At 38.7% G+C, this 25,040-nt stretch overlaps 1 protein-coding gene across 1 annotated transcript in view; it reads left to right on the plus strand.

Annotated features, from left to right (window-relative positions):
• LOC127022570 (uncharacterized) overlaps window positions 1-25,040 on the plus strand; it is a 103,281-nt gene that overhangs the window by 66,623 nt on the left and 11,618 nt on the right. Inside the window, exons 43-63 of the mRNA XM_050906199.1 lie at window positions 4-354; window positions 2,534-2,665; window positions 3,586-3,735; window positions 4,564-4,680; window positions 6,375-6,548; window positions 7,249-7,456; window positions 8,711-8,877; window positions 10,221-10,333; window positions 11,366-11,447; window positions 12,066-12,203; window positions 12,951-13,113; window positions 14,908-15,029; window positions 16,456-16,596; window positions 17,651-17,764; window positions 18,169-18,297; window positions 18,785-18,946; window positions 20,067-20,231; window positions 21,422-21,587; window positions 22,928-23,112; window positions 23,718-23,810; window positions 24,095-24,299. Coding sequence (XP_050762156.1) covers window positions 4-354; window positions 2,534-2,665; window positions 3,586-3,735; window positions 4,564-4,680; window positions 6,375-6,548; window positions 7,249-7,456; window positions 8,711-8,877; window positions 10,221-10,333; window positions 11,366-11,447; window positions 12,066-12,203; window positions 12,951-13,113; window positions 14,908-15,029; window positions 16,456-16,596; window positions 17,651-17,764; window positions 18,169-18,297; window positions 18,785-18,946; window positions 20,067-20,231; window positions 21,422-21,587; window positions 22,928-23,112; window positions 23,718-23,810; window positions 24,095-24,299 — 3,277 coding nt within the window. The remainder of the gene's footprint in view (window positions 1-3; window positions 355-2,533; window positions 2,666-3,585; window positions 3,736-4,563; window positions 4,681-6,374; window positions 6,549-7,248; window positions 7,457-8,710; window positions 8,878-10,220; window positions 10,334-11,365; window positions 11,448-12,065; window positions 12,204-12,950; window positions 13,114-14,907; window positions 15,030-16,455; window positions 16,597-17,650; window positions 17,765-18,168; window positions 18,298-18,784; window positions 18,947-20,066; window positions 20,232-21,421; window positions 21,588-22,927; window positions 23,113-23,717; window positions 23,811-24,094; window positions 24,300-25,040) is intronic.

The raw sequence follows: 25,040 nt of genomic DNA on the forward strand, positions 1-25,040 counted from the left end.
TAGGATCTCAGTATTCCAACTCAGTCACGGCTCACAGGATTTATTCAGAAAGACAAGTGCCAAGCAGAACTTCTTTGTGTCCTTGAAACAGAAGGCAAGACTGCCCGTCTTGAAGTGAGAGCAGAGTGCAAGCCAAAGATTACACTGGAAATTCAATTCAGGCATGACCTCCCTCAACTGAAGGAAATCCCAAGGGAAAATAAGCTGACTATCATGGCACGAAAACAGTTAAAATATTATATTGGAATAGGAATGAAATCAGGTGCTTGTGAGCTTCAAATGAACGGGGACTTTGACCCTGAAAAGAAGCTTCAGTGGAAAATGTTTATAGAAAACAAATGCCAAACAATTCAGGTATCGGAAGGAATTTTTTTGCTTTACTCTTGAATTTATACATCTAAACCAGGATCTTTTCTTGGGTGTGGGGTTTTTTTTTTTTTTTGTTCCTTTTCAATACTACTACTATTATTATTATATTTTATTATTATTATTGTTAGTATTTTATTTTACTTTAGTTATTAAACTGTTCTTATCTCAGCCCACGAATTTTAGGTTTTTTCGATTCCCCTCCCCATCCCACTGGGAGGAGGGGAGGAGTGAGTGAGCAGCTGCGTGGTCCTTAGTTGCTGGCTGGGGTTAAACCATGACAACCTACTAAAGTCAAAGGAAAACAGTCTTAATGATTTCAGTGGTAGCAGAGAAACAAGAAAAACATTCTCTTCTTTTAATGTTACATCTTACTTCTGGAGCTAGTCATTCACTGTATTTTTGTATGGTATAAGCCGAATTTTCTATGAATCAGTACCTACAGTTAAGGGACTTGCTTGTGCTAGCTCTGCTGTATTTTTTTAAAAGCATTGTTGAGAAATCTGCAGGGTTTTAATCTTCAGAAATAATGAGCATTCAAAGTTGTCTTTGGCTTTATCAGCAATTACAGTTTCTTAGCAGTTTGACAACCAAACTCTGAAATAGTTTAAAAATGTATAAAGCAAATAGATAATCTTCAGGTCAGAAAAGTTTCACTCAGCTTTACAGAAAATTGAAATTGCTAACAAACTCTTATGTAATGTATGAAGACGATTGCAGAGAACACACAGAGTGAAAAAGTCAGCCTTAAACAGCAGTTACAATTTCCTGTAAGACCTCAGTTGAGAAATATTTTGGGGAATTTAGTTGAAAAACAAACAGTGACATTTTGAACAAGCTGGTTTGGACTGCCCTGGTGAGCCATTTCTCTGTCGTAATTCTTGCAAATGCTGGCCATATAATTGTCCCTGAGCTGAACCTTACCATTTACAGTGCCTGACCGAGCACCACCAAATCACACCTCCTGTTTCATTAATGAGATTTAACTTCTGGGTTTGGTGGGAATCTTACCATAGACTCTGAGTCTGAACAGCAACTAATAGGCTAAGAAAAAAAGTAGTTTCTATGTTGAAAAGATTTAGCCAGTAGAAAAATACAGTGAAAACTGGAGTTCTGTGGAAGAAGATCACTCCACATCACACGAATGTGCCATCATTTGCAGTGTCGTCTCATTTCTGTACAAAGCAAAGGAAATGAAGCGCTGTCTCCGCGACAATCGACCTGGTTGGCATCAGACGTCCTGGGAGTCCCCATCTCTGAAGGAATGCACAGTGTCGTTGCCTGGGAGGAGCTGTGTGAGCTGGGGAGCAAGGCAGCTTTCAGAGCTTCCCAAGTAAAGAAAGGCAGTGTGCCGTGACCTCTCTCAGCTAGTTAGCATGACACGCTGAGCTCCTTTTGCCTTTTGATGGAGGAGTGAAAAACGGCTGGTTTTCCCTCAGTTCTTGCCCAGTAGTTTGTTTTCCCAGGCCAGACTGTTGTAGGTAGATGGAGGGGGAAAGATTCTGCAGCAGGCTTTCCTGAAGTAGCAGTTCTAAATTTAGCTGGATTGTGCACTGACTTTTCTTACTGAAAATTTGTATTGCTATTGGAAATCCTGATATCACAGTGCTTGGTCTCTCACAGATCCCACCAGTCAGTGCTATATAGGCAGGAATGGAGAGGACAGGAGAAGTGTATGGAAAGTTTGAGAGAGATGTTATCACAGAATGATCTGTGGATTCAGTATGCAAGTCAGGGTAAATCTGAAGATACAAAAACGAGATTCACCTGCCCTCTTCCAAAAACAGAGCTGCCATAATAAACCTATGTATACTGTCTGGTTTCGCTGGATTTGTGGGCCACTGGAGCAATGCCAAGCATAGAAAATTAATTGACTTTTCAGTTAGGCAGGAAGAGCTGCCACATTGTCCTGTATTCTATTTATGCTGGCTCACTTATCAAAAATATGTCAGACATATTCAAAATAAAAAAGACAAAATGTAGAAAATGTAATAAAAAACTGTCAAGATTTCTGAAACATCCTGTGGATATGCTGCCTGATATACTAGATTTACAGCTAGGTGCTGTTAGAGCTACTTATTAGGAATAAAAACTTTCAGGTGTATAGTGTATCTGTGGGTAAGTGTAAAAGTGGTAAATTTTTTAATTTTTTTTTTTGCTTGTACAGGATCTTGGAGCACCAATAAAAATTGATGGTTCAGGCTATGTTTTGATGGATAAAATGAACCTAGATTCACAGACGTTGATTACTGTCGATGAAAGTAAATTACAAGGACTCCTTATACTAAAAGTCACTGATGTAAGTATCCTGCAGACTGTTAGACTGCATGTAGTAGGTACTGAGTGACATACTCCAAACTATTTTATTGGGAACAAATGGTCAAGCTTTAATAATAAATGCCAGAATAAAAATAAAATCTTTGAAAATCTGGCACCTGTAATGTGCAGTAAACCAGATGTATAGGATAATAGGATACAGGCTGTGGCACTTCCTGAATCATTTCCTTGTTATGCTCTTTGTGTGTATATATATATTTTTTTTTTTTTTTTTACATTGTACTATTTGATATTCCTTATATTATGTGGCAAATATGATAAGATATGCAAACCCACAAATGCTGATCTCACTCCAGATATACAACAGGTACTCCAATATAACACTCTTCATTCATCATGAAAGTGTACAGCAGTGCACAAGAAGAAAAAAGATCTGCAATTACGATCACTGTGATTTACATTGCAAAATAATAGGCAGCGATTAATTGAGACACTGCTGTTCGTTTCTTCAGTGAGATACCTGCACAAGAAAGGCTGTGAATCTTTTGCTTTCCTGTTGACAATTACAAGTCATCAGTGCAGGAGAGCAGAGTACACACAGAGAGAAGTATCTTCTTCCTTGCGATCATTCACTTTCTTGCCGTAACTGGTAATTTCTGTGTATTTCTGTGCTGTACAGATAGCTAGTGGGAGTTCTTTGCCACCAGAGAGAAACATTTACACCTTTTTCCCTCTTAGCTGAAATATGGTTTTTTTTTTTTTTATCCTATCTGTTAGGCTTGATTTTTTTTCTCTTTCCCAGTGTAACTTCCCTAAGTTCAATGCAATTGGTTTTAATTAGTATTAAACGTAGATTTGCTAAATTTCTGCTTTGAGCTGCATATTGCGGCAAGCGTTGGGTTCTGCACATGCTTTGTTACATATGCTGTGAAATATTAACAGGAAAGACAAGAGCTGGATGCGGTGCTAACCCATAACATTCAAGGAGCTGCTGACGTTGGCATTCCTGTGAGGATGTTAGTTGATGTGATATCAGAAAAAACCAGCAACTTCTATAAAAGACTTATTCACTTCTGTGTGAACAGCAAGCAAGTAAGTGTCTCCTCCATATTAGTGAGATGTGAAATAGAGGTTAAAGTGAGCTAATTGATTTGGTAAATATTGTTTGTCCATTTGAAATAGTTATGCATGAGGCCCTCATAGGAATACTCTGCAGGGTCTGGTTTGGTTTTAAAGGCCTTAATTAAAGGAAGGTGTAGGGATTGATTCACGGACTCTGGTGCGGGTGAAACCAAAGACCTTTATTGTTTACAGGTTTGTGCTTATATAGATTCATTAGCTGTCCACGCGCTCAGGCTTGTTCCTTGATTAGTTAATACTTTCTGTTCATGCGCCGCGGCTAAGCTTCTGATTGGTGCTGTCGAGCAAGACACATGTCTTCTGGCTTCAGTCCCATATCTGTGTTCCAAATTATTTCAGTCTTCAGCTTCTTTTCTGCGCACCTGCTTCATCACTTACTTACTCCCTCATTCTATGTCTTTCAAGGCTATGTTTAATTGTTCAAGGTTGCTTGCAACACTCCCTGCAAATCCCACAGGAAGGCAGTATCTTTCAGCCACTCCTTCTGTGCCGTTGCTTCTAGCAACAAATTTGACATCAGCAATGATCCATGCCTCCCATTTGCAAACTGTATCAAACCTTTCTTATCAAGTATCTTCACTTGGTGCAGCATATTCCCTATTACAGTACAAAGTTGTGACTTACAAAAAAATTAGACAATTCTTCACCATAAATTTTTCATAGTTTTCATAATTTTACTCTAATGTGTAATTAGTACAATAATTACAATTAATCAGAGCAGTCTCAATATCAGAGATATGCCATGGTTAACTTTTTTCATGTTTTATTTGAACTGAACAGATTACAGAAGAACTGAGCTTTGTCCAGAAGTTGGATGTTGTGTCTCTTAACTACAAACTTACTCATAACATAGAGGCACTGAAGACTTGGCAAATAAAAGACAGGATTGAGTTGCAGGTAAGTTATCAGACAATGACAGGAGAGACATGAATCCAGCCTGGAATCACGCCATGATGGAAGCAGTAGCTGTAGAAGTCAGATGGCAAAAGAACAGAGGGTGTAGATGTGACTTCGTGCATTTGCTATTTAGGTGAAATTTTTGTCTCTCTGTCAAAGAGGGTAGAATTTTACCCATTCAGTTGTTAACTTTGGCATCTTTATCATCTTTTCTATTCTGTTATGCCATCTTGCATAAGATCATAGCACAGATTTCAAAGTTGCTTCATAATACTGCTTCACTTAAGTCAAGATTTATACAGGAGAAAAAGCTTATTGCTACAAAATATAGCCCAAGTGGAGCAAACCACAACCATAAACAGTCTACCTAATGTCGCATGTACAAGTGGGAAAGATTGTTCTCAACATTTTAAAATACAATCTAACCTTCAATAGAGTATCCTTCTGAATTAAGGTGTCTGTGTTGTCACACCACCTCAGCTTTCATTCTCATTTATAATTATTTCTAGACCCAGTGCTGCTCTTCACCTATACTTAAGTTGGGCCTTCCTTACCTTTAATTGAGTTGCCAGAGAGAGCAGCAGTGTCTTCTGTCCTTCAATATGTAATTTACAGTATGGTGGAGTATTCGTCATGAAAAGTGCGTTGCAGGATGTGTGAACTGTAATTTTTTGTGCAAAATGAATGGTCCGAGATATTTGATGTCTGTACCTGTGCATACAAGGACTATCTTGGAAAGAGCTGGGATAAGATGAGGCAAAGAAGTGTGGTGGTAATAAAATGAAATGTCACTCTGTAATGGACAGGTAACAAATCAGTCACTTCCTTGCCATGCAGATTGTACTCCTGAGTTCTGTAACCCATCAGAAGTGAAAGGAAGTTGGGGAGGGTGCTGTCTGTCTAGGTGGAGCGTGGAGATGGAAAAGCACATTGCTGCTTATGCTCCTGATGGAATAAGATTTTCCTGAATTTGGGTGTTGTCCCAATATACATGAGTCATACTGTTTTAAAAAGGTTTATATTTTCTTTTTCTCCCTCCTCCCTCTCCTTCCTGCTCTCTCTGCCCCCCCCCCCCCCCCCCCCCAAGTTCAGGGTGGAGGAGAGTCCAGATGCTCACTTTGTTCTTGAGGGGAGTCCAGAAGCTCAGTTTGTTCTCGAGGGGTTGGGAGAATAGCTTGCTGGACCAGAACTTTTCATAGGAATAAGAGGTTGGAAGTTGGCTCCCAGTGTGTGAACAGCCCAAGCCACAGCTGTTGCACGAGGAGGGCAATACATTTTAGCTCATAGGCCTAGTCTGATAGATCTTCAGTGTACCTTGTATAGACTAGACAGAGGTGAGTACTGATATGATTTCACAGTTTACATTCCAAATGGTATTTTTCTCCCAGACTCTGATTACCTGGCATGTTTTTTTATCTGAGATACACAAGCCTACAGCACAACACTTACTCTTTATTAATCATGTAACTGCTTGAATAGGGTTAAGGCATGGCCATACTGGAGAATACGTGTTAAAATATTGAATTTAAAAATAAAAGGGACATCTGTAACTGTTGTGTTATAAAACTACATGAGATCAATTTTTTTGACACATCTTTGAGATGATACTGCCTGAACCAAAGAAAGAACCCTGACTAACAGGAGCTTTACCTTTTAAAAAGCTGCCTTTTCACAATTTGCCTTGTTGCACACAGGCTATCTTGAACCTGAAAGTGATCAAGAGCTTTAGTATGAAAGTGCATTATGATGCTCACCTAACAGTTCTCGAAGGACAAATCCAGGAGTTTGAAACAAGTACCAACATATCTGGGAATTTCCATCATACTTGGCCATGGCTGCTACAAGCCAGAGTCCCATCATCTTTACAGGTAGTTTCTTTTTTTTTTTCCCCCCATTAAAATTATTATCCTTCATTATAATGTAATAGCCCATGGCTTGAATGAAAACTACTGTTTTGTAAGGTACAGGATGGAAGATGAGATTTTCTGATATTTAAAAACTATGGATGGCTAAAACCTGAACTACTGAAATAGTAAATTTCTTTTTGACTGCTTTCTGGACCAGATTATTCCATTCTGATCAGTGTTAGTACAGTGCGTATTGTTGATATTGTAACTCTACAGGAGAATAGTTTCAGCACATCGCATCAGGAATTGGAATATTACTCCTATGTTCTTTAATGGGAATTTTATACTTAAAGAAGCAGTTCTTTAAGTGCTATTTTCAGGGAAATATTGGAGTACCTACTATCAGGTAAATATTGGCAGTACGCATGGATCAAGGATCCTTTATATAAAGGGAGTCATGTTTTTGTGGGATAAAAGAGAACCTAATGAAAATTTGACATAAATCAATGAGGCTGGCGTGGTTTGAAATTCATTCAATTGAATGGACTTCATACTGGAAAGTCATAGATGATTAATAAAAGGCTAAGGTTTTTTTGTTAATGGATAGATTTTTGACATAAGTGTAGACTAGAGAGAACTTTCTTTCACTTCCATTTGTCTTCTGTTTTAAATAGTATTTAAATGTTGTTTCAAGAACTTGTATCTACATGTCATTTTTTAGATAGATGTGGTTTTTCAAGGGAGAAACACTACTCAAGAAAGATACATGCACATTGTAGCTGGAGAAACATCAATCACGTACATAATAAACTCCTATTATGTTGGTCACCGAGTGGATATCTTTTGCCAAAGTGTACATAGCAGCGAGGCACTACAGGCATCTGGCTACCCTAAGGCAATCAACTTGACTCTCAGTTCACAGAAATCAGGTAGGTACCTGCCATTCCTTGCAGGTTTCTTATTATATAATAGCTCTTTGAGGATGTTTCAACTATTCCTTCAACAGCTACAAACTGACTAAGATTTGCTGGTAGTACCTAAAAGGGGGCTTTTTCTTGTATGTAAGTAAAATTGTCATTCTTAAACTGCGTCTGTTATTAGTTACATTACATCTGTTTTTTTAATTCCAGGAAAGATCTCGTGTGGTACAACACCTGGTAAAACAGGTGATCCCCAAGATACTTAGCTGCATAAAATAAGATTCCAGTATCACACAAAAAACCTTGTTACAGAGCACAAAAAATGTGAATTCCAGTGTAGTTTAAAGTGGGCTTTGAAAATAATTCTAAATGTCTTTTGTTGTTCGAACTGTGAAGGGGAGACAGACCCATCCTGAATAAGCCAGTCTATCCTCAAAACTTGCCCTGACATGAATCCTATCTGCATATCCCTCAACTGCTGATTTACATTGTGGTCAAGTACCTTCAGTGCCCCCATGGGAGTATATTCATGTTGAAAAAAACCCCAACAACTGTGAAAGCACCAAAGAGTAGGAATTATTGAGGTTAGCAGGCACTGAATCAATACTAATGTTAGTGGCACCATCTCCTTTCACCCATTCTGGAAAAAGCAACAGGACAACAGGTGGCTTTCAGGACAGCCGCCAGAGTGGTCACTGTATGATTGCATACATGTCTGTGATTTTTGTCTTCTCCGTAAAGAGTTTTGGGGTTTCACATCTCTCACCTCATTTTTATCTCTTAGCAGTCTGTATTTTCTTTTTCAAATATGACAAGCTGGTAGGAAAGTGGGGGAAACGTCTTCAAGTCATCTTGTTTGAGCAGCATTGGTCTGCTGTAGCTGGAACTGATGGAGTCACTAGAGGTCAAAACAGCTCAGAGCTCTTCTCTAGAAGTGGCTACTACCTGCCAAGTGCTACAGTTGGCTGTATAAGCTAGTCAGCTCTAGCTGCAGAAACACATTACTGTTGGAAACTGACTTGTCACTTAACACTTGTACATGGGTACACAAGCTCTGTTAACTCAAGACTTTGTATGTTCAAGGACATCCAAAAAACTCTGCACTCCTCCAACCACAGGCTGAAGCTCTTGTCATCCTGAATGGATGACTTTGTCACGATGAATGTCTTAACCCAAAAGCTGGCTGGATTGATTTTATGCAGGCAGCACTGCAATTCCTTGAAAATGAGTCCCTCATGGCACTATTTTGTTCTTGCTATTTAGAAAACAAAGCCAAGACTATCTGTGAAATCCAATATGATGACAAAGATATAACTGTGACTATGGATGTTGACACAGACTTTCAGCTCTATGGTATATTTGAATTCATGGCAGAGGTGAAGCATTCAATATCACTTCTTCATCATCTGGGACTTCCCTTCTTTCTTAAGGTAATAAACCATAGATCTTTTGTTGTGCTTTAATTAGAGCTGTCATCTGAGTTACACTCAGTGAAATTACTCCAGGTTTAGACAAGTGTCGATGAGAGGTGGCTTGGCCCAGTTTATCTGAATCCTTGTTTAACTTAAGTACACAGCTAATCGTCTGTTTCCAAGGGAACTCAGCAGGTACCTGAAATCCCTGATTTCAGGATTAATCATTTCAGGAAGGCACTCATTTACTGTCACTTCATAGCTGATAAGGCTTACTAAAGTAGAAGGGACTTTTGGTAGAAAAGAGCTGTCCTTCATACCTAGAGAATTCCTTGGCTTGGTTAAAACATTTGTAGTATAGATACCTAAAATGTTTCAGTGTTGAATAAACAGAAATAGATTTGTATTCCAAACTACTTGATAGGATCAGGAAAGGCTGTACCTGTTCATCCCTTGGGAGAAAGAAGTATTAGTTGAAATGTCTCCTTGCCTTTTGGAGGGTAGTACAAAGAACAGCACATCCAAGTCATCCGTCACCTTCTCTTCAAATAAGAGGATAAGTAGCTAGGATACAAGATTAAAGGTAGACTTTTCTGAAAATAAACATTAGATCAATATTAAATCTGCATATTAAGTGTCAGTGTTTCAAGGGAATATTTAATGCCAACATTTTATTAAAAGGTATTAGATATATCTCCTGCTTCTTCCCCCTTAATCTTTAGTGAAGTGTCTTTTATTCTCTAAATGTTTGAAAAAAAGAAAAACAGAGATGGTAATTCTTTAGGTGTCTTATTCATGTATAAGGTATAAGTGTAGTCATGGGACTTCAGAAATTACTGTTCCCACAGACTTTGGCAAACACAACATGTGTTGATATTTAAGTGTGCGAGATGGTGCTCATCTTCCCCAGAGGGATTCTTTAGCAGTTTCAGGATAAAGCTGTAGACGAGCTAGCAACTGTGGGAGGAAGAAAATACGCTGGAGTAAGAGATTTGTGGAGCTCCATCTGTTTCATCAAAAAAAGAAGGAAAGGCAGTTTCTTTACAGTATGTGAAAAAGAAGAGTGGAGGAGACATAAACAAGAACCAGTAGCCCTAGACTTAAACCAGATAAGGGTACGTTGAAAGTAAGGCTAATATTTATCAGTAATGCAAATGAGTAGCTATGGAAACATACAGGAAAAAAAGGAAGACATCTTTTGATGCTTTTGATTTAGATCTAGACAGCATCTGGAAGGCCTGTCTGGAAGATAAACTTTCAGTCAAGGTGGTGGTTTTAAGTCAGTCAAGAGATTGTGCTCCGTTTAGGTGAAATGCTGGGTAGAAGCTATGGCATGTGATTTGTTTATTTCCCCCCCCCAGATGACAATTCAAGAAGTCCTGACTGAAAATGAAATTGAAGGAGCTCTGAGGCTGACCTATGAACAAAACACAAACTTCTCCTTTACCATCAGTAGGAAAAAAGACCAGCAAGGGTAAAAGGGTCATTCTGAGCACTGTAAAAATGTCATTAGGCCACTGTGATTCCATGGAAAAAGCTATTGTTTTAGTCACTAAAGCACTGGTGAAATGGATAACAAATCTTTGATAAAGTGAATAGTCACGCCAAACAGTCTGTATACCTCAGGAAGCTTATGAAGGGCTGCAGAGAGATTCCCCTCCTCACAGCTTGGGGCATGCTTGTCTTTTTGCCTGCCCCCACAGCATCGAAGTAGCAGACAGCAAAATCCAGAAAACTCTAGGTCTGAGCCAGACAAGTACTTAAAAATATACCTTAACTTGACATAACTGTTTAAATCTTATTAAATCGTTCTGGCACAGTTGAACCTTGTAAAATTATGGAGACTCAGTCAGTTTTCTAAGTTGTTATCAGTATGGCTGTATCTGCTGTGCTAATTTCTCTATTTTTTTCTGTCTTCTAAAAATTTTCAAAGTTCTTTAAAGAAATGAAGGATGAATAGAATAATTCTTTACTTCAAAAGTATCTGATAATCAGTGTCTAAACAGAAATATTTGGTATAGCATATAAACAAAACTGTAGGCTTTTGAGGGTGTTTAAGAGGTGTAATATTTTCAGCCTTTGCACTGAAAAGTCTTGTAACTTCTGTTAAACTCTTTAATAATTGTAAATTGTAAGTCTGGAAACCATGACAATGCTTGCAAAGTCAGATTCCAAAATACCTATCACGTTTTTAAAAAGCTGATACATTTACTATGGCTAGTAAATTACTAGCCAAAGTAATTTCTGATCCAGTGGGCCACATTCTGTCCCTGGGATGCATACGCAGATTTTTCACTGAGGTCAGAGATGGCACTGCTGTTTGGTCTCCTTTACCTTTGTATGAATGCATCAAAAAATGTGAGCTGGGTAAGCGTTCAGTGGAAGGTACTGCAATTTGTAACTAAAAGCTGTGGCAGACTCAGAGATTACTCAGATGAGCTTGTGCTGTCAGTGAGAGTGGACTTTCTGAAATATTGTTGAACAAAAGTACTTTTCTTCCCTTTAGTGAAGAGTTGAATATAAAAGCACTCCAGACTCATCCCTTCTTCCTACAGTACTTCCCCAGTGCAGCAGAACTGTCTTCTAAGGTAACTGTCTGCAAGTTATCTGTCACATACATCACTACAAATTAGACTTGTGTAATATTTTAGGAGTCAAGCTGCATTATTTCTGGTACTAGTATCTCTGACCTTTTTGTTGTTGTTGAGGATGTTCATGTTTTCAAAGATGCTCACAATCCCAACCTACTGGAAAGGATTTATTCCATTTGACTCTGCTTCTGTGCATCTGCATTAATTATGACTTCTGGTAGATTCCTCTCAGGAACAATTTTAATTATTCTGGCTACTAAGAAAAGAGAGACTGGGCAGAAAGCAGTTCTGGATATTGGCTGTTTGCAGTGCAGAAATACACAACAGCAAGGATAAGCAAGGAAGATGAATGGGGTTGTTTGTCAGTCAAATGCAGCACAGTTACTCCTGCTCACATAAAAACTAATTTCTTATGTGTGTTATTCAGCTTACGCTATTTTGTAGCTGTGCCTTCTATAATGTGAACATAAGGGAAAATCAGATCTCTCTTAGGTCCTGAGGACCATAATATAACATACTGTGCAAAGAATGAGAGCACAATGTTTATTTTCTCTTTCTCTCTCTCTTTTTTCTTTCTTTCCTTTTTTTGTTTTAATTTAATGGGAACTTGAAAAGGTAAATTATGATATGAGTGAAGCAAAAGGCAAACTCTACCTCAGGATGGAAAAAAGGGATTTCAATGTTACAGCTAAGCTAACTTTCACTGGAACCAGCTACACTAATGTCATTGAAATAATCCAGACAATGTCCCAGGTTGGTATCGTCAACTCGGATGGCAGAAGGCAAGCTGTGACTGCCCTGTTTCTAGAGTATGGCATTCAGGATGCTGGCTGCCAAACAGTGAAGGTCAAATACAACTCCAGCTGCTATGAGGCGTTTTGCCCTTGATTTCTCCAGTAGCATGAGCAAACATTCAACTGTAGATTAGTTGGGTGTCCAAGGGTATAAACTGTTGTTTGATTTTTATATTTGTTTGCTGCTATAGATGGAGCACATTATATAGGATATATAGGAAATAAGAAAAATAATATATTACAAACTGACCGATTGCCAATTTTTATTATGCAGGTACCACACATATTTCTTTTTCTAAATAAAGAAGAAAAGATGTCACAAATAGATACTATTGTTTGTGCTATCTACTGGTTTTATTCTGTAATAGTGGGGCTCTTGATGTTGTAAGAATTATTCAGTGAGATAAAAGAGAGAGAGAAAATCAAAATATATAATAAGCAAAGACTATTGTAAAGGGGATACCCAGTTGTTTATATATGTTCCATTATGTGAGAAGATGACTTACTGTAGAAATAAAGTCAAGTAGAAATGAATAGGTGCTTATACAAAAGCAGTGGCCTTTAGGGTATCATTGTACCAGACCTTTTATAAACACATTTCTAAAGCTAGATTCCACACGACTTTACAGTATCAAAATTACACACTTAGGTTTTTAACTTTTCAGAGAACTTGGCATTTAATATGTTTCCCCTCTTTTATTTTTAGTTAAAAATTCTTCCAAGGCAGCTTGTGTTTATGATGGCTTACCAAAAAGGCAACAGAACACGTCTGCTGAGGCACATTGCCGTGTGGGATGGCAAAGAGGTAAAGGTAACAGGCACTTACACTGGACTCTTCCCAAAGTTGTCTGGAGGTCATGATGTTCAGGGTAGGTTTCTCAAGTCTTTTGCCAGTGTTGATACAGACTATAAAATAAACTAAACCACATAAATCTGATTTCAAAATGCATATTCAAATGGTTTCAATCCAGGCCTTCTAAGATCTTATTTGCTTTAAATTCATGATAAGTCTGGCTGTTAGAAACGTCCACTTCAGAACACTATTTCTGCTTTGTGGATATGGAATGTAAAGCTTAAATAAACGTTAGTAGTGCCAGGGAAAAGATTGGCCAGAGTGAAAAGCCATCAACAAATTCAAATGTCTGTTGTTATTTTACAACAAATTTCAGAAGTGTTCTGGATTAAATGAAACATTTGGGTTTATTTTTATATTTGCTTTTGAATATTTTAAATATTTAATGAAAAGCAAAGGAAACCTAGCAACTATTTTTGGACTAGATACTGTTTGTAAACAGAGAAGACAAAGTATTGCAGCTACTTTCATTCTGGCCAAGGTGCTAGGATACTTAGCTGGGAGGTGGCTGACTGGGGTTCGCATCTGCATTTGGTTTCATTCAGAGCAGTGATTTGAACAAGAAATCCCAATGTGTGGAGCTCTCCTTCTCTTTTTCCTGATGGCTCCATGTTGAATAAAATAGTTCCATAATTCTGTGCCAGTGAATGTTTCATTTCTTTCACAAACACAAACAACTTTGGTGGGGGAGAGGGGAGAATACATGTAGTATGAGCAGTAGTGCACTCTGCAGTGTAGATCAGGGTCTTGGTTCTGTAATTTTATGACTTAAGGATCCAGTTGGAAAGTACTGGAAAAGAAACATATATATTTCCTTCCAGGAGGAGTCAAGGTGCTGAGGAGGAGCTTTATAGGTTCTGTAGTGTTACTATGCTGTGAGGTTGCCACATGTGTGAGGTGTACACTTGGACTTGCTAGCCAGAACTGCTCCCAGCTCCACAAGTGCACATGTAGCTTGAGGAAGATTCAGCCTCAAATAGCCAGTAATCCAGTGGGTAGGGTCGCTCACTGTGAAGTGAGTACCTAAATGCAAATCTCTTGCAGTTGTGAGAAGGAAAGGATTTTGAGGTGACCCACATCTCAGATTTGTCCTTCAGTCACTGTAGTAGATGTATGAAGAGACACGTCCCACAGATAACATTTTTTCTGAATGTTGCACAAGTATCCCTTTGAATTTGGAGAGTAAAAACATTTCATTTTAAGTTTGTTTTTGTTTATTTTTCTGTTTTCTTCTTCCTTTGTATGTTTTTGTCACTCCTGAATATAATTTTATTTTTTGTTATTTTATTGTCACCCATTTCTGAGGCTTTTTTCAGAAACTATAGTAAATTCTGTTACTCTCCATGCAGTACCAGTGCAGTAGCACTGATCATGCTGGCCACTACCTTGACGTGCTAAACCCATATGTTGAGGCTATGTTATCTGAAAGTAAATAACTGCACTTAATTGTTTGAGAGTTGTAAGCTGTTCCTCTTCCAGTGTAAGGTCATCTCAGCTTCATAAAGATTACTTTCCTGGCTGTGTAGGTATCGATCTTTTGATTATTGCAGGTAATTACTGTTTTGCTGGTAAATAGAGGACTCCTGTTTTCCCTTACATTTCTTCGTATTCAGCAGAAATCAGCACACTAAAGTCATTGTGGCTGTTGGGTAGGTGCACGTGTGTGTATGAGCAAAGACCATGTTTTCTCTGGGAACCAACTGTTGCCCTGCTGCCTGTGGGAGATTAAGTCCTGTGCCTTTTTCTTTATCAGAAAATGAACAGTCATGATTTGTGGTGGGGAAAACTTACTTGCTTTTTTCCCTTGTAGTGGAACTTTTCCATCCTCTCTCCATCCCTTTCCCATGGCATGCCAGGGTCAACTTATATGTGAAACATTCGGCACGGAGTCACCGGGATGATCTTACTGTCATTTGGAATGAGAAGGACCAGGTACAGCAGCCCAGAGCAAATAAATGTCAGGAGAATTACGAGAATATCAAGTGGGTTTGGTTTTTGTTTGCTGTTTTTTTTTTTTTAAAAAAGGCATTAAGCAAGCCAGAGAATTCAAGTAGGAGGCAAACTATCCTCCTTCTTGGACGTATAAAAGGCTATGACTATGAAAGATGAGCAGCCGATATTCTTGTTGGAAGCATTTTCAGGCCATACTATTTTTTTTGTTTGCAGTAACCCCACAGCTTGCTGCATAACCAAAGGCAATGAAATGCATATGGTTCCAAGCACTGGATAAAGGCCATTCCCAAGACTCTCAAAGGCTCTAGGACAGCTTTTGAGAATAGATGGAAAGAATAGCACAAACATCATGTTTAAAGCAGCTTAGGGGGAAAGAAATAAAATCTAAGACAATTGAGTAAGTGTGAGCATTAGTGTGAGGTTGAAAAGGATGAAGAACCTACCTGTTGCATGGATATATGCTATGTTTACCCACATAGAAGTGTGACACATACCTGTGCTTAGCATATTCAGCATTACTGATTCAATTGAAGCGCTTTGTATTTCATTCTTTCATTCTCCTCTTTATTAGTGAGAATAACAACTTTGGCACAGTTTAAACCAGTTCTTATTTTCTTAAAGTAAGTCAGCATTATTTTTTAGAAATATAACTAGTAAAGAAGACAGACCTAGGAGAACTTTGGTTAAGTTAAAGTTAAATGGGGAACCTTACTGACTTGCAACTAACTATGCTATCTTTATACGTGCGTCTGAAATGCAGCACGTTGGCTGAGTATTACATTATTTTCTGAATAAAGGAAAGATAAAAGACAGTGTGTAAAATATGTTACCATACAGAAACATAAATGTGCCTGCAAAAAGAATTAGAATTTCTTAATTTCTTTTAAAAGTGCTAAAATTCCAAAATTTACTTTAGAAGTTGTATAGAATGTATTTTTGTACTACTACTTAAATTACCACAACTATTTAAATGCCACCACTATTTAAATTGCCACAAAAATATTTTACTCCCAGCAACATTACAGAATTTAGTTCCTGATTCTGCAAATGTTTTTTCTTGTGCTTCAACTTTGCAAGCTGCGTCTAAGCGCTCTGCGGCAGTACAGCCTACAGTGCCTAAAGATGAGACCAAACTTAAGCCTCATCAAACTTAAGCATGGTTCATGATTTTAGTGAAATACAGAGAATAGTTCTACTTTCAGCTGTGCCATGTAGGAAATTCAGGTAGCAAGGATGTCCTCATTTGAACATTAATTTGCTTCACTACTTCAAAAAGGACTTTATTACCCACATAATTTGTCTGAGGAAAAGGTACAGGGAAATCTTACTGGGTGTATGTTTGAGGTCAGTATGTGAGAGGTGTTTTATTTCACAAGTTCCTTTTACATCTGTTGGTATGGATCAGATATCAGTGTCATCATCTCTGAAGTTTGGAAGAGACCGTACAAACTACAGAGCCACTGTTGCCCACCCATTTAATTACACTCTGAAGCAACTGGAGGTCCATTCCCTATCAGAAAGAAGAGGCAGAAAGTACAACCAGCAGGTGAGATCATGAGAAAGGGCTGCAAAATACAAAGCTGTAATACTATATTTACTGTTAGTGCACCTTTCATCTCAAAGAATTGCAGAACCAGGTATCGTCCTGAAAAATGTAAAGAGCACCAAGTGCTATTACCTCCTTGTGTCCAAACGACCAGCTTTGTTTCCTTTTCTAAGCATAACTGTTGCTAGTTGACAGTATCTGTCTTGCAATTTTAGCATTGACCCATTTTGGGTGGTAAGAAGCCAGAATTGCACAGAAGCCAGCCTAGCAATGAAAATGAGGCAAATTTTGTCCACAAAGTGATGAACAAACTCCTATTCCACAAAAAAAAAGCCAGAAACCCTTTGATACCCATGTAGAGCAAACCTAAATTTTTGGACTGTACAGGAAATTTCAACACAAGTGTGAAAATGTGCAAGACTAGAAAGGCTTTAAAATACAAATGTGAGGTGCACTTGCAAAGCATATATGGGCAAAGAGAGGAAGAACTCCACAAATCATCCTTCAGGATCAAAGACTACAGAATATTTTCTGTCTGAAAATGCACTGCGTGGGCCAGGACACTCCAGTTGCTAAGGCTGAAGACTTTCTGCTCAATAATGAGCTGTGCAAACTGTGCAGTGTTCTGTTTGTTCATCTGGAGTCTTTTTGGTACTCATAGTGGTGCCACACAGTGCTCTCAGGTTTTTTTCACTCAGTAGTCAATATGTCTCAAGCGTTGTATTCAGAGGAATAAATTCTCTTGTAGTGTCATTATTCCACTGGTGTCATTAATTGCTATGCATGATAGACCCAATGCAGCTTCCAGAAAAGATCACAGAAAGACTTCTGTTGCCTCAGTTGTAAAAGTGGAGTTTCCCTGTGTGTTTGCCTAAGGCCCTGAGCTTCCAGGCCACATGGAGTTCAATGGAGTTTTAACATTGTTCTGTTGCAGTTTTAATTGTGTTTCTTTTTTTCTCTACTGGGTCGAGATCATTCTGCTAGATCACCCTGCAGGCTCTTCTGCTAGTTCTAGTCTTGCTTCACTAGATAAATCCTTCTCTTCTGGTTTCAGCTGCAGCTCACAGGGAATGGTGGGCAGCCTGCTGACATCCGACTGACCCTGGAGGATAAATCAAAGATGAACATCACTGCCTGGGATGGCTGTATGACACTCTCTTCAGGTCAGGTATGAGTCTTTGAGTCTAAGATGGGATGGGTGTAGCTAAATTTCTGGTTTTGAGTCTCACAGAATGATTTTTTTTTCTGCACTTGTTATCATCCGAAAACCTTTTACTTGAAGTCAACCTTTTCCTTTCATGTCTCAGAGGAAGAAAAATAAAACCTCTGAAGAATTCTGTTTCACGTTGCCAGATATGTTTGTATTTGGGATGCAGCTTTCCCTCAGGACAGACTCGTCAACCCCTTAGGTTTCTTGGTAAAGACTGAGGCAGTCTTTTATGGATATAGACCATTCAGGGGTTCTCACAGGGGTGTATTTTTGCTCAGAAAGCATACTCCTCTAGTATACAGTGAGCACTTTTTTTAGAAAATTACTAATACGTTTGTCTTAGGTTTTTTTCCCTCTTCCAGCTTCAGAGAGTATTAAGTATGGAACACCTGCATGCATGTGGGTCTCTAGAGCAAAGATCGGCATTGTTTAACGAATATCTAGATCTGAACTGGGATGACAAGAAATTCAAACACAATTTAACATATGAGGTAAGAGAAGGCAGTCGTATCTGTTAACTCACCATTTTTATGGAAGCTGTTCTTAATAGATGGGAATTTATTTAGTTTTTATATGTAATTTTGAGTGGATTTTAAGAAAGCTTCTGTAGACTACCACTTTCTGTGAATTACCATTATTTCATTTTACCTTTTACATATTTCTCTGCATAGGAAGAAAGCTAAATGTAGCATACTTAAGAAAAAATGGGTTCTTACAAACTAGAGGCCTCACTTGCACCCTAAATTTGCAAAACTGTTAATTCTGTAGGATGGGGACCAGTAATTGTGCTGATAAGCCAAAACATTGTAAAGTGGAAATGTTACGTTTTGGAGATGTTACGTTAAAACTCTGAAGCTACTAGAATAAAAAAAGCCAGCATGGGGACAGGATGAGGTTGAGAGCTGGGATGAGTGGGCACGGAGGAGTGTCTAAGATTCTGTTGTCATGTTTTAACTTTGTTTTCTTGGTTCATTGCAGAGAAATCAGTTCTTGTATCCTGATAAATTTCAGTTCGAAGCTGTTCTGGAAAATATTTTCCTGACCTCATGCGCCAAACAGAAGATTCTAGGTAAAATGGAAACAAACTACTCGTCTTGCCTGGACTATTATATGAGCTTTGAGTTCTGTGACCTTCCAAATGTAAGTCTCACATAAACATATTGAACCTACTTCACTTCAAATGTAATTACTAGTTTGGAGACTCAGTTTTCCTCAGCTGTAACTTTTCACAAGAATTGCCATACTTCTGAAACTTAGCGAACCATAAATAAACAATGTCTTTTGATGGGTTGAGGCAGAAAGGTTTGCCACTGTAGTATATTCTATACGTCCTGTTACGGTTGTAAGCATTCCCACTTCCTCCATGTTCTTTCTTTCCTATTCCTCTCTCAAAGGTCTTTTAATTTCATGTTTCTAGAGAATATCAAAACAGGCTCATGAGTGATCAAAAAGGAAACTAGAGAGGAATAGAAGTGCTTTCCTTCCCCTGTAGGTGAAAGTTTACTGTTTTTTATGGCTGCTCTGCTGGTAGTGATGGGGTTTTGAACCTTAGTGTAACCTTATAGTTGTCATTTATTTTTATATTACACACATAAACCGAAGACCCATCCATGATCTTAGGTACCCATTGGACTCCAGAGTTGCCTATAGATATTCACAACAAACACAAAACTTAGAACTTGTAATAAATGTAGTCTCTTTCCAGTTCCCAGTGGCTAAAACGCATCTTAGTTGGTTTCCTCGTTTACTGTCAGAGCAGGTCACACCCTGTTAGTAATGGGAAACAGCAGCCAAATTTTGATGCCAATGAAAACTTTTTCGAAGACCAAGATGTGTTAGAGCCTGTTTATAATGCAAAAAATGTATATGCATGTCACTTCAAAATCAGGTGCCTCTGTATTCTTTTGGATCCTTTTCTTCAAAGGCATGCATCAAAATGCCTAGCTAGAGTAGTTGAGAAGCATAAGACCAAAAAAAAAAGGACTACTTTTAGTAAAATATAGTTATATTCCAGCTGTTCATCTTGTCTTAGGCTGTAATCACTGAACATGGTTTGTTATACCACAGAAACTGAAGCTGTAATGAAGTAAGACAGTGCTGTGAGAAGGAGGATGTGCTGGTTTCTGAAACTACAATGAAGTTCATCACTTCATTGTGTAATTTCATGAGAATGCTAACATTGTACAACCTCTTACTACTCTATGCAGAGCCCATTTCTTTGGAAGAATTAAGCTTTAACACTTTTTTTGTTTATACTTAGGTAATTGTTTTCTCTGGAAAACACCGGCTCAACAAAGATGACATCATTTTGCAATCAGAGGGCAGATTCCACCTTGCTGATCATGGGAGAGATGAGGGGTTGATTGGAGTATCCTTAAAAAATCAGAGTACAGTTGATGTGAAGAACTATTCTTTGGAAATTGAAGTGAGTTTGTATTTTATTTTAGTGGCACTGGGTTTTGGGTTTTGGTTTTTAAAGGCCTGCTGCCATCTATCTTCCAAGCTGATCAGGTGCAGCCAGTGACTTTAAAACAGCAGGCAAATACAGGCAACACATAAAATACTCCTGGTTTCTTCAGTTCTGTTTTTAAAGGAGCAGTTATGCAATATGCATGCAGTATGATCAAGAGAGAAAGGAAGGCACCAACATTAGTTATCTGCAGAGCTCAGTGACAAATATAGTAAGTGTATATCAACTGGAGTATATAAAAGTCCTTTTTTTTTTTTTTTGCTATATGATTTTTTCATTGCTATATGATATATATACAAAAAATATATAAAAGAGGCTGTGTGTTATTATAGCTCACCTTCTTCAGCATGACTGGTCTGTTTGGTGAGGCATGTTTTTTTGCACCATAGCAAAAAAAAAAAAAGGGGGGGGGGGCGGGGAACAAAATGTGAGACTCATACAAAGCATTATTTACCAGAAAAAAGAACTGGCCTTAAGAAAGGCACAGAACAGCTAATGTGATGCTCATCCTGCGGCAAATCTCTTCCTTTTTCTCTCCTCCTGTACTTTGCATTTGCTCTTAATTTTCTGTGACATGAATAAGGTAGAGAAGCTGATGGTGGCAACAGAGTGAGGCAGAAAAGTAATGTGGTCAGCACCATCCAAACCCTTCATTAGAAGGAATGTGGGTAGTCAGTCATAATTAAGTGAGACTATAGGCCACCCCTTAATAAAATGATGATGATTTAATCAGTAACAGGCTAAGACAAATACTAAATTATTTTTCCCTGTCTCTTTAGAAAGAAAGGAGATAAAAGAAGTATCAGCTGCTCTACTTGGGCTTTCTCTATTCTTTGTTTTGGAATAAATGGCACAAATTAGCAGCCTCACAGGGAACTGACTGTTAGAGTATGTTTCTTGTATTGGTACCATTAAAATTTTGTCCACAAGCCTTGTGCTATCCAGTCATTCATCTCTTGAGCCAATCATCCTAATGCTTGTGCCTCTCTTAAGAGTGTAACTCCTGCGTAGTGCACAAGCATTGGAAAACATTTCCCTCACCGCTTACCCTTCTGTGGGAAGCACTGATATTTGAGTATCATCTCTGAACGTTCATTAATTCTGTGTGGTGGCTTTGAATAAATGTTTTTCCTTTATGGCTGCAGTTAAGAGCCTTTGAAGATACTTGGCTAGGCCTGACGGGAACTGCTACTTCCTCATCCGTTCAGAGCCAAATCCTGGTGGAGGGGATTATTGATCAGAAAGAGAAAGTAAAAGTAGCTGCTTCTAAAGGAAAGGAGTGTTTTCAGTACTACATGGGGTATTTGAAAGGTACGTACCTTCACGGACGACGCTCTTAGTTATATGATTTAGTTTTAGGTAGTCCTGCAAGGAGCAGGGAGTTGGACTTGATGATCCTTATGGGTCCCTTCCAACTTGAGATATTCTGTGATTCCATGATTCACAGCCGTCATTGGTATGAAGAGGCAGGAAGAAAGGCTATGTCTCTCTAGTGCCAAGCTAGCTCAGTTCATGGCGATTCAAGGTATGGTCTTTCAGATAATGAAAAGCTGAAGCTTAAAACTTGTTATACAAAGGTCAGTTTGGGAGACATTTGTATGATTGCTAGCCAGGGAAGAATTATAATAAATGGTGATCAAAGATAGGATTCATTTCATCTTGATTTAGCCATCTTACAGTTGTGTGCCTCGTTTAAGATAATCATTACATTCCAATTTCAATGAAGAGAAAGAGGAAAGCACCTCCAGAGGCTGACTCTACCCCACGCTGAAAGAGATGTATGAAACCACCCTCTGCAGGTGATTCTCTCAGCAGCAGTCAGTTCTGACTGACAACAGAGAGGAAACAAGGCTGTTGGCTCAGACTGTGCCTAACTTTTAGATGGCTAAAGTTGGATGGAATGAGACCTTCTGCAAGTGCTTTCTGTTGTGACTCATCCACCTTTCAGCTACGTTAGATTTGTATGCAAACCAGGTGGATTTGGTGGTATGACAGTTGTCTCAAACTCATGTTGCTGACAATCCCAGTCCTAGTTTCAGTTATAGATTTGCCATTCCACACTTCTGCAGTGGAATTTCTCTCAGGTTCATGGCCTCACTTGTAAGTGCTGTGATGTATTTGAGATTAAGACCATTAGTTTGTGAATTACTGAAATCAGAAGTTTGTAGAAATGATTCAACTCAACTCTCTCAACCGAGATTCTGTGCGCTTCACCAACCATTTCTGCTTATGTTTATCAGTACTTGGGCAGAAACAACTTATGTGTGTGATCGGTGGATGAGTGACTGACACTTTCATTTATGGTCTAAGCAGTTTTGAAACATCAGCAACAAGGGACAGTGGAAGACTAAAGTAGAAAAAAGCCTGTAAATCACTGTGACTGAGAGAATTATTTAGACTTATATTAATCCAGTGCTTTCTTTGCAGTAGCAAACCTGTATTAGTAAATCATTCACAAGCCACACAGAAGAGGAAAAATCAAACACTGACACTGATCTAATTTTCTCCTGTTTATCTTCTCGGTTTTTTTCCACGAACACCTAACACGCTCAGACACTGATTGATCACCTAAGTAATTAAAAAGCTGGCTTTGAAACAATGTCTGTCAGTGTTGTTCCTGTAAATGAAGCTCTCTCTTTTCATTCTCTAAGGGGATTTGGAAGAAGGAATGGAAGTCAGTGCTTGTACTGATGGGCAACAGATGGCTACCATTAATACCTATCTCAACATTAATGGTGAAAGGCAAGAAAACATGGGACAAATGACTCTAGCAGCTGTTAATGGAAGCTTGAGTTTTCTGGCTCATGGATGCGGGAATCCAGTTCTTAAGGCTGAGGTGAGACCCTTCAGCGGCAATTAATTGCAGTGTGATTTTTCCAGAATATTGTTTAATCTTGTCGGTTTGATGGAGCATCTTCCAAATAGGCTTCAGGTGTGAGTTTTGGTGAGTAACCAGGCAAAAAGGGGAATTATGCAATTTTTAAACTCATAGTAACATTATTTTTCACTTTGGTGTGAAAAGATGCCATAGTGAGAATTAAAAAGTTCAGCCATACCTAGAAAGCATAGAAAATATGGGACCCTCTCCTAAAGGGAGTATTCTCTGAAGAGGGTAAGTAAATAAAGCGAGAGGTGCAGTAATGCGCCAGGGCTGCTCAGCATGTTGGTTACAAAACTAAGATTAGAATTCCTGAATGTGCTTTTACTTCTAATAGGGTTTCATATACTCTCTGCTTGGAGGAGGCTTTTTGATTTTTCATCCTTAGACTCTTCTGTTCCCGTTTCTAACCATTGAATAACACAGAAGTCATTTCCCCTGAGAAATGGGAGGCCACTGCGGATCTTTGCTGGGATTTAAACTAGTACAAACTTTGAGTGATTTGGACCCAGCGCGAGCAACTCTAAATCATAAATTCAAGGTTTTTATTCATCTTCTCACAGTACAAACTTAATGAAATTGGGAGCCTTCTGAAAGCCAAACTGATGGAGAAGATGAAGAAGTTTGACGGATATATGTGGAGATTCAGGAGATCAGTAAGTATCTGTACATCATCTGTGAAAGCACCGTGAAATGTTCCCACAGTGTTAACTAAAAATCATTATATTGCATGCAGTTGTTTTGTTTTGCTCAAACATTTAAATGGGTAATCCTGTGCTAACCTGCAATTCATACATAGACAAAAAGTGTGTTTCATGGTAAGGGTCCTGTATCTCTGCACCAACACTGAGGAGTTCGGAATTGCCTTGGAATGGAGTCAAAACTTTGCTTGTGATCACTATGTATTTTGCTATTTCTTCTTTTTTGGGAACCACTGTAGGTGCAGCAAGTTGATTTTCTGTCTGAAGCAGCTGGCTGGCCTTCGATAGCCCTGCAAAAGGTAGCAGGATTCCTCCACAGTGTGGGTAGAGCTGTTGCCCAGGTGTGGAAGCAAAGTGGAATCAGGCAGATACTGAGAAGCAAGCTCCCGCTTTACCTGGATAAAATTCAAGACATTGTCCAGCAAATGCAGAATGAATTGCAAAGTAAGCAAAACCATGCAAAGCAAGGAGAATGAGGACAATGTCAGTGCAGGGCAAAACAAACGAGTATAAAAGATGCTGAACAGCACAAATGTTTCTATTTTGATCTAGCAAAAAGTGCTGACCTTGGCTCTTAGTTTACAGAGTGGGAACCTTGATGCAATAAGCTCTAAGTAACCTCAGTGTGACCACCTTTCTAATGAAATCATTGAAGAGGCATTCTCTTGGACACAGGAGTCTGGGTTCAATCGGATGAGAACAGAGCCCTAATTCCTAAGCTGAAGCATTTCTGCTAACAGTTCCCTGGCAAGCATTTCCTCCCAAAGGGCTGTTCATATCCATCCTTGAGTTTTGAATGCTTGTACTAATCGGATTTCACTTGATCTGTTTTTTCCAAGTCTATCCAGTACTAATTCACTGTTCAGCTGGACTATGGCCCATATTGAAACCATTGAGAAATGTAGTCAGCTGTAATTAGCTGAGAGAACCTTCAGTTCTCACAAGATTAAAACCTCACTTTGGGCCACGTACCTGTAGACTCTTCCCACTTAAAAGTGGAATTTAGGTAATGTACCGTATTTGAAATTAGTTGTGACCAAACTGTCCTGTTATTCCTGGAGCAGGTGCAGGTTGAGCTGTACAGCTCTGATGGTGGCATATTGCAAAGCATTCCTTACATTTATTTTGGAAAGCAGCAAATGCATTTATAATATAAGGCGTATGAGCGGATCAGGGTTATAGCTA

Source organism: Gymnogyps californianus, chromosome 15 (genome assembly GCF_018139145.2).
Source record: "Gymnogyps californianus isolate 813 chromosome 15, ASM1813914v2, whole genome shotgun sequence".
NCBI classification, from domain to species: domain Eukaryota; kingdom Metazoa; phylum Chordata; class Aves; order Accipitriformes; family Cathartidae; genus Gymnogyps; species Gymnogyps californianus.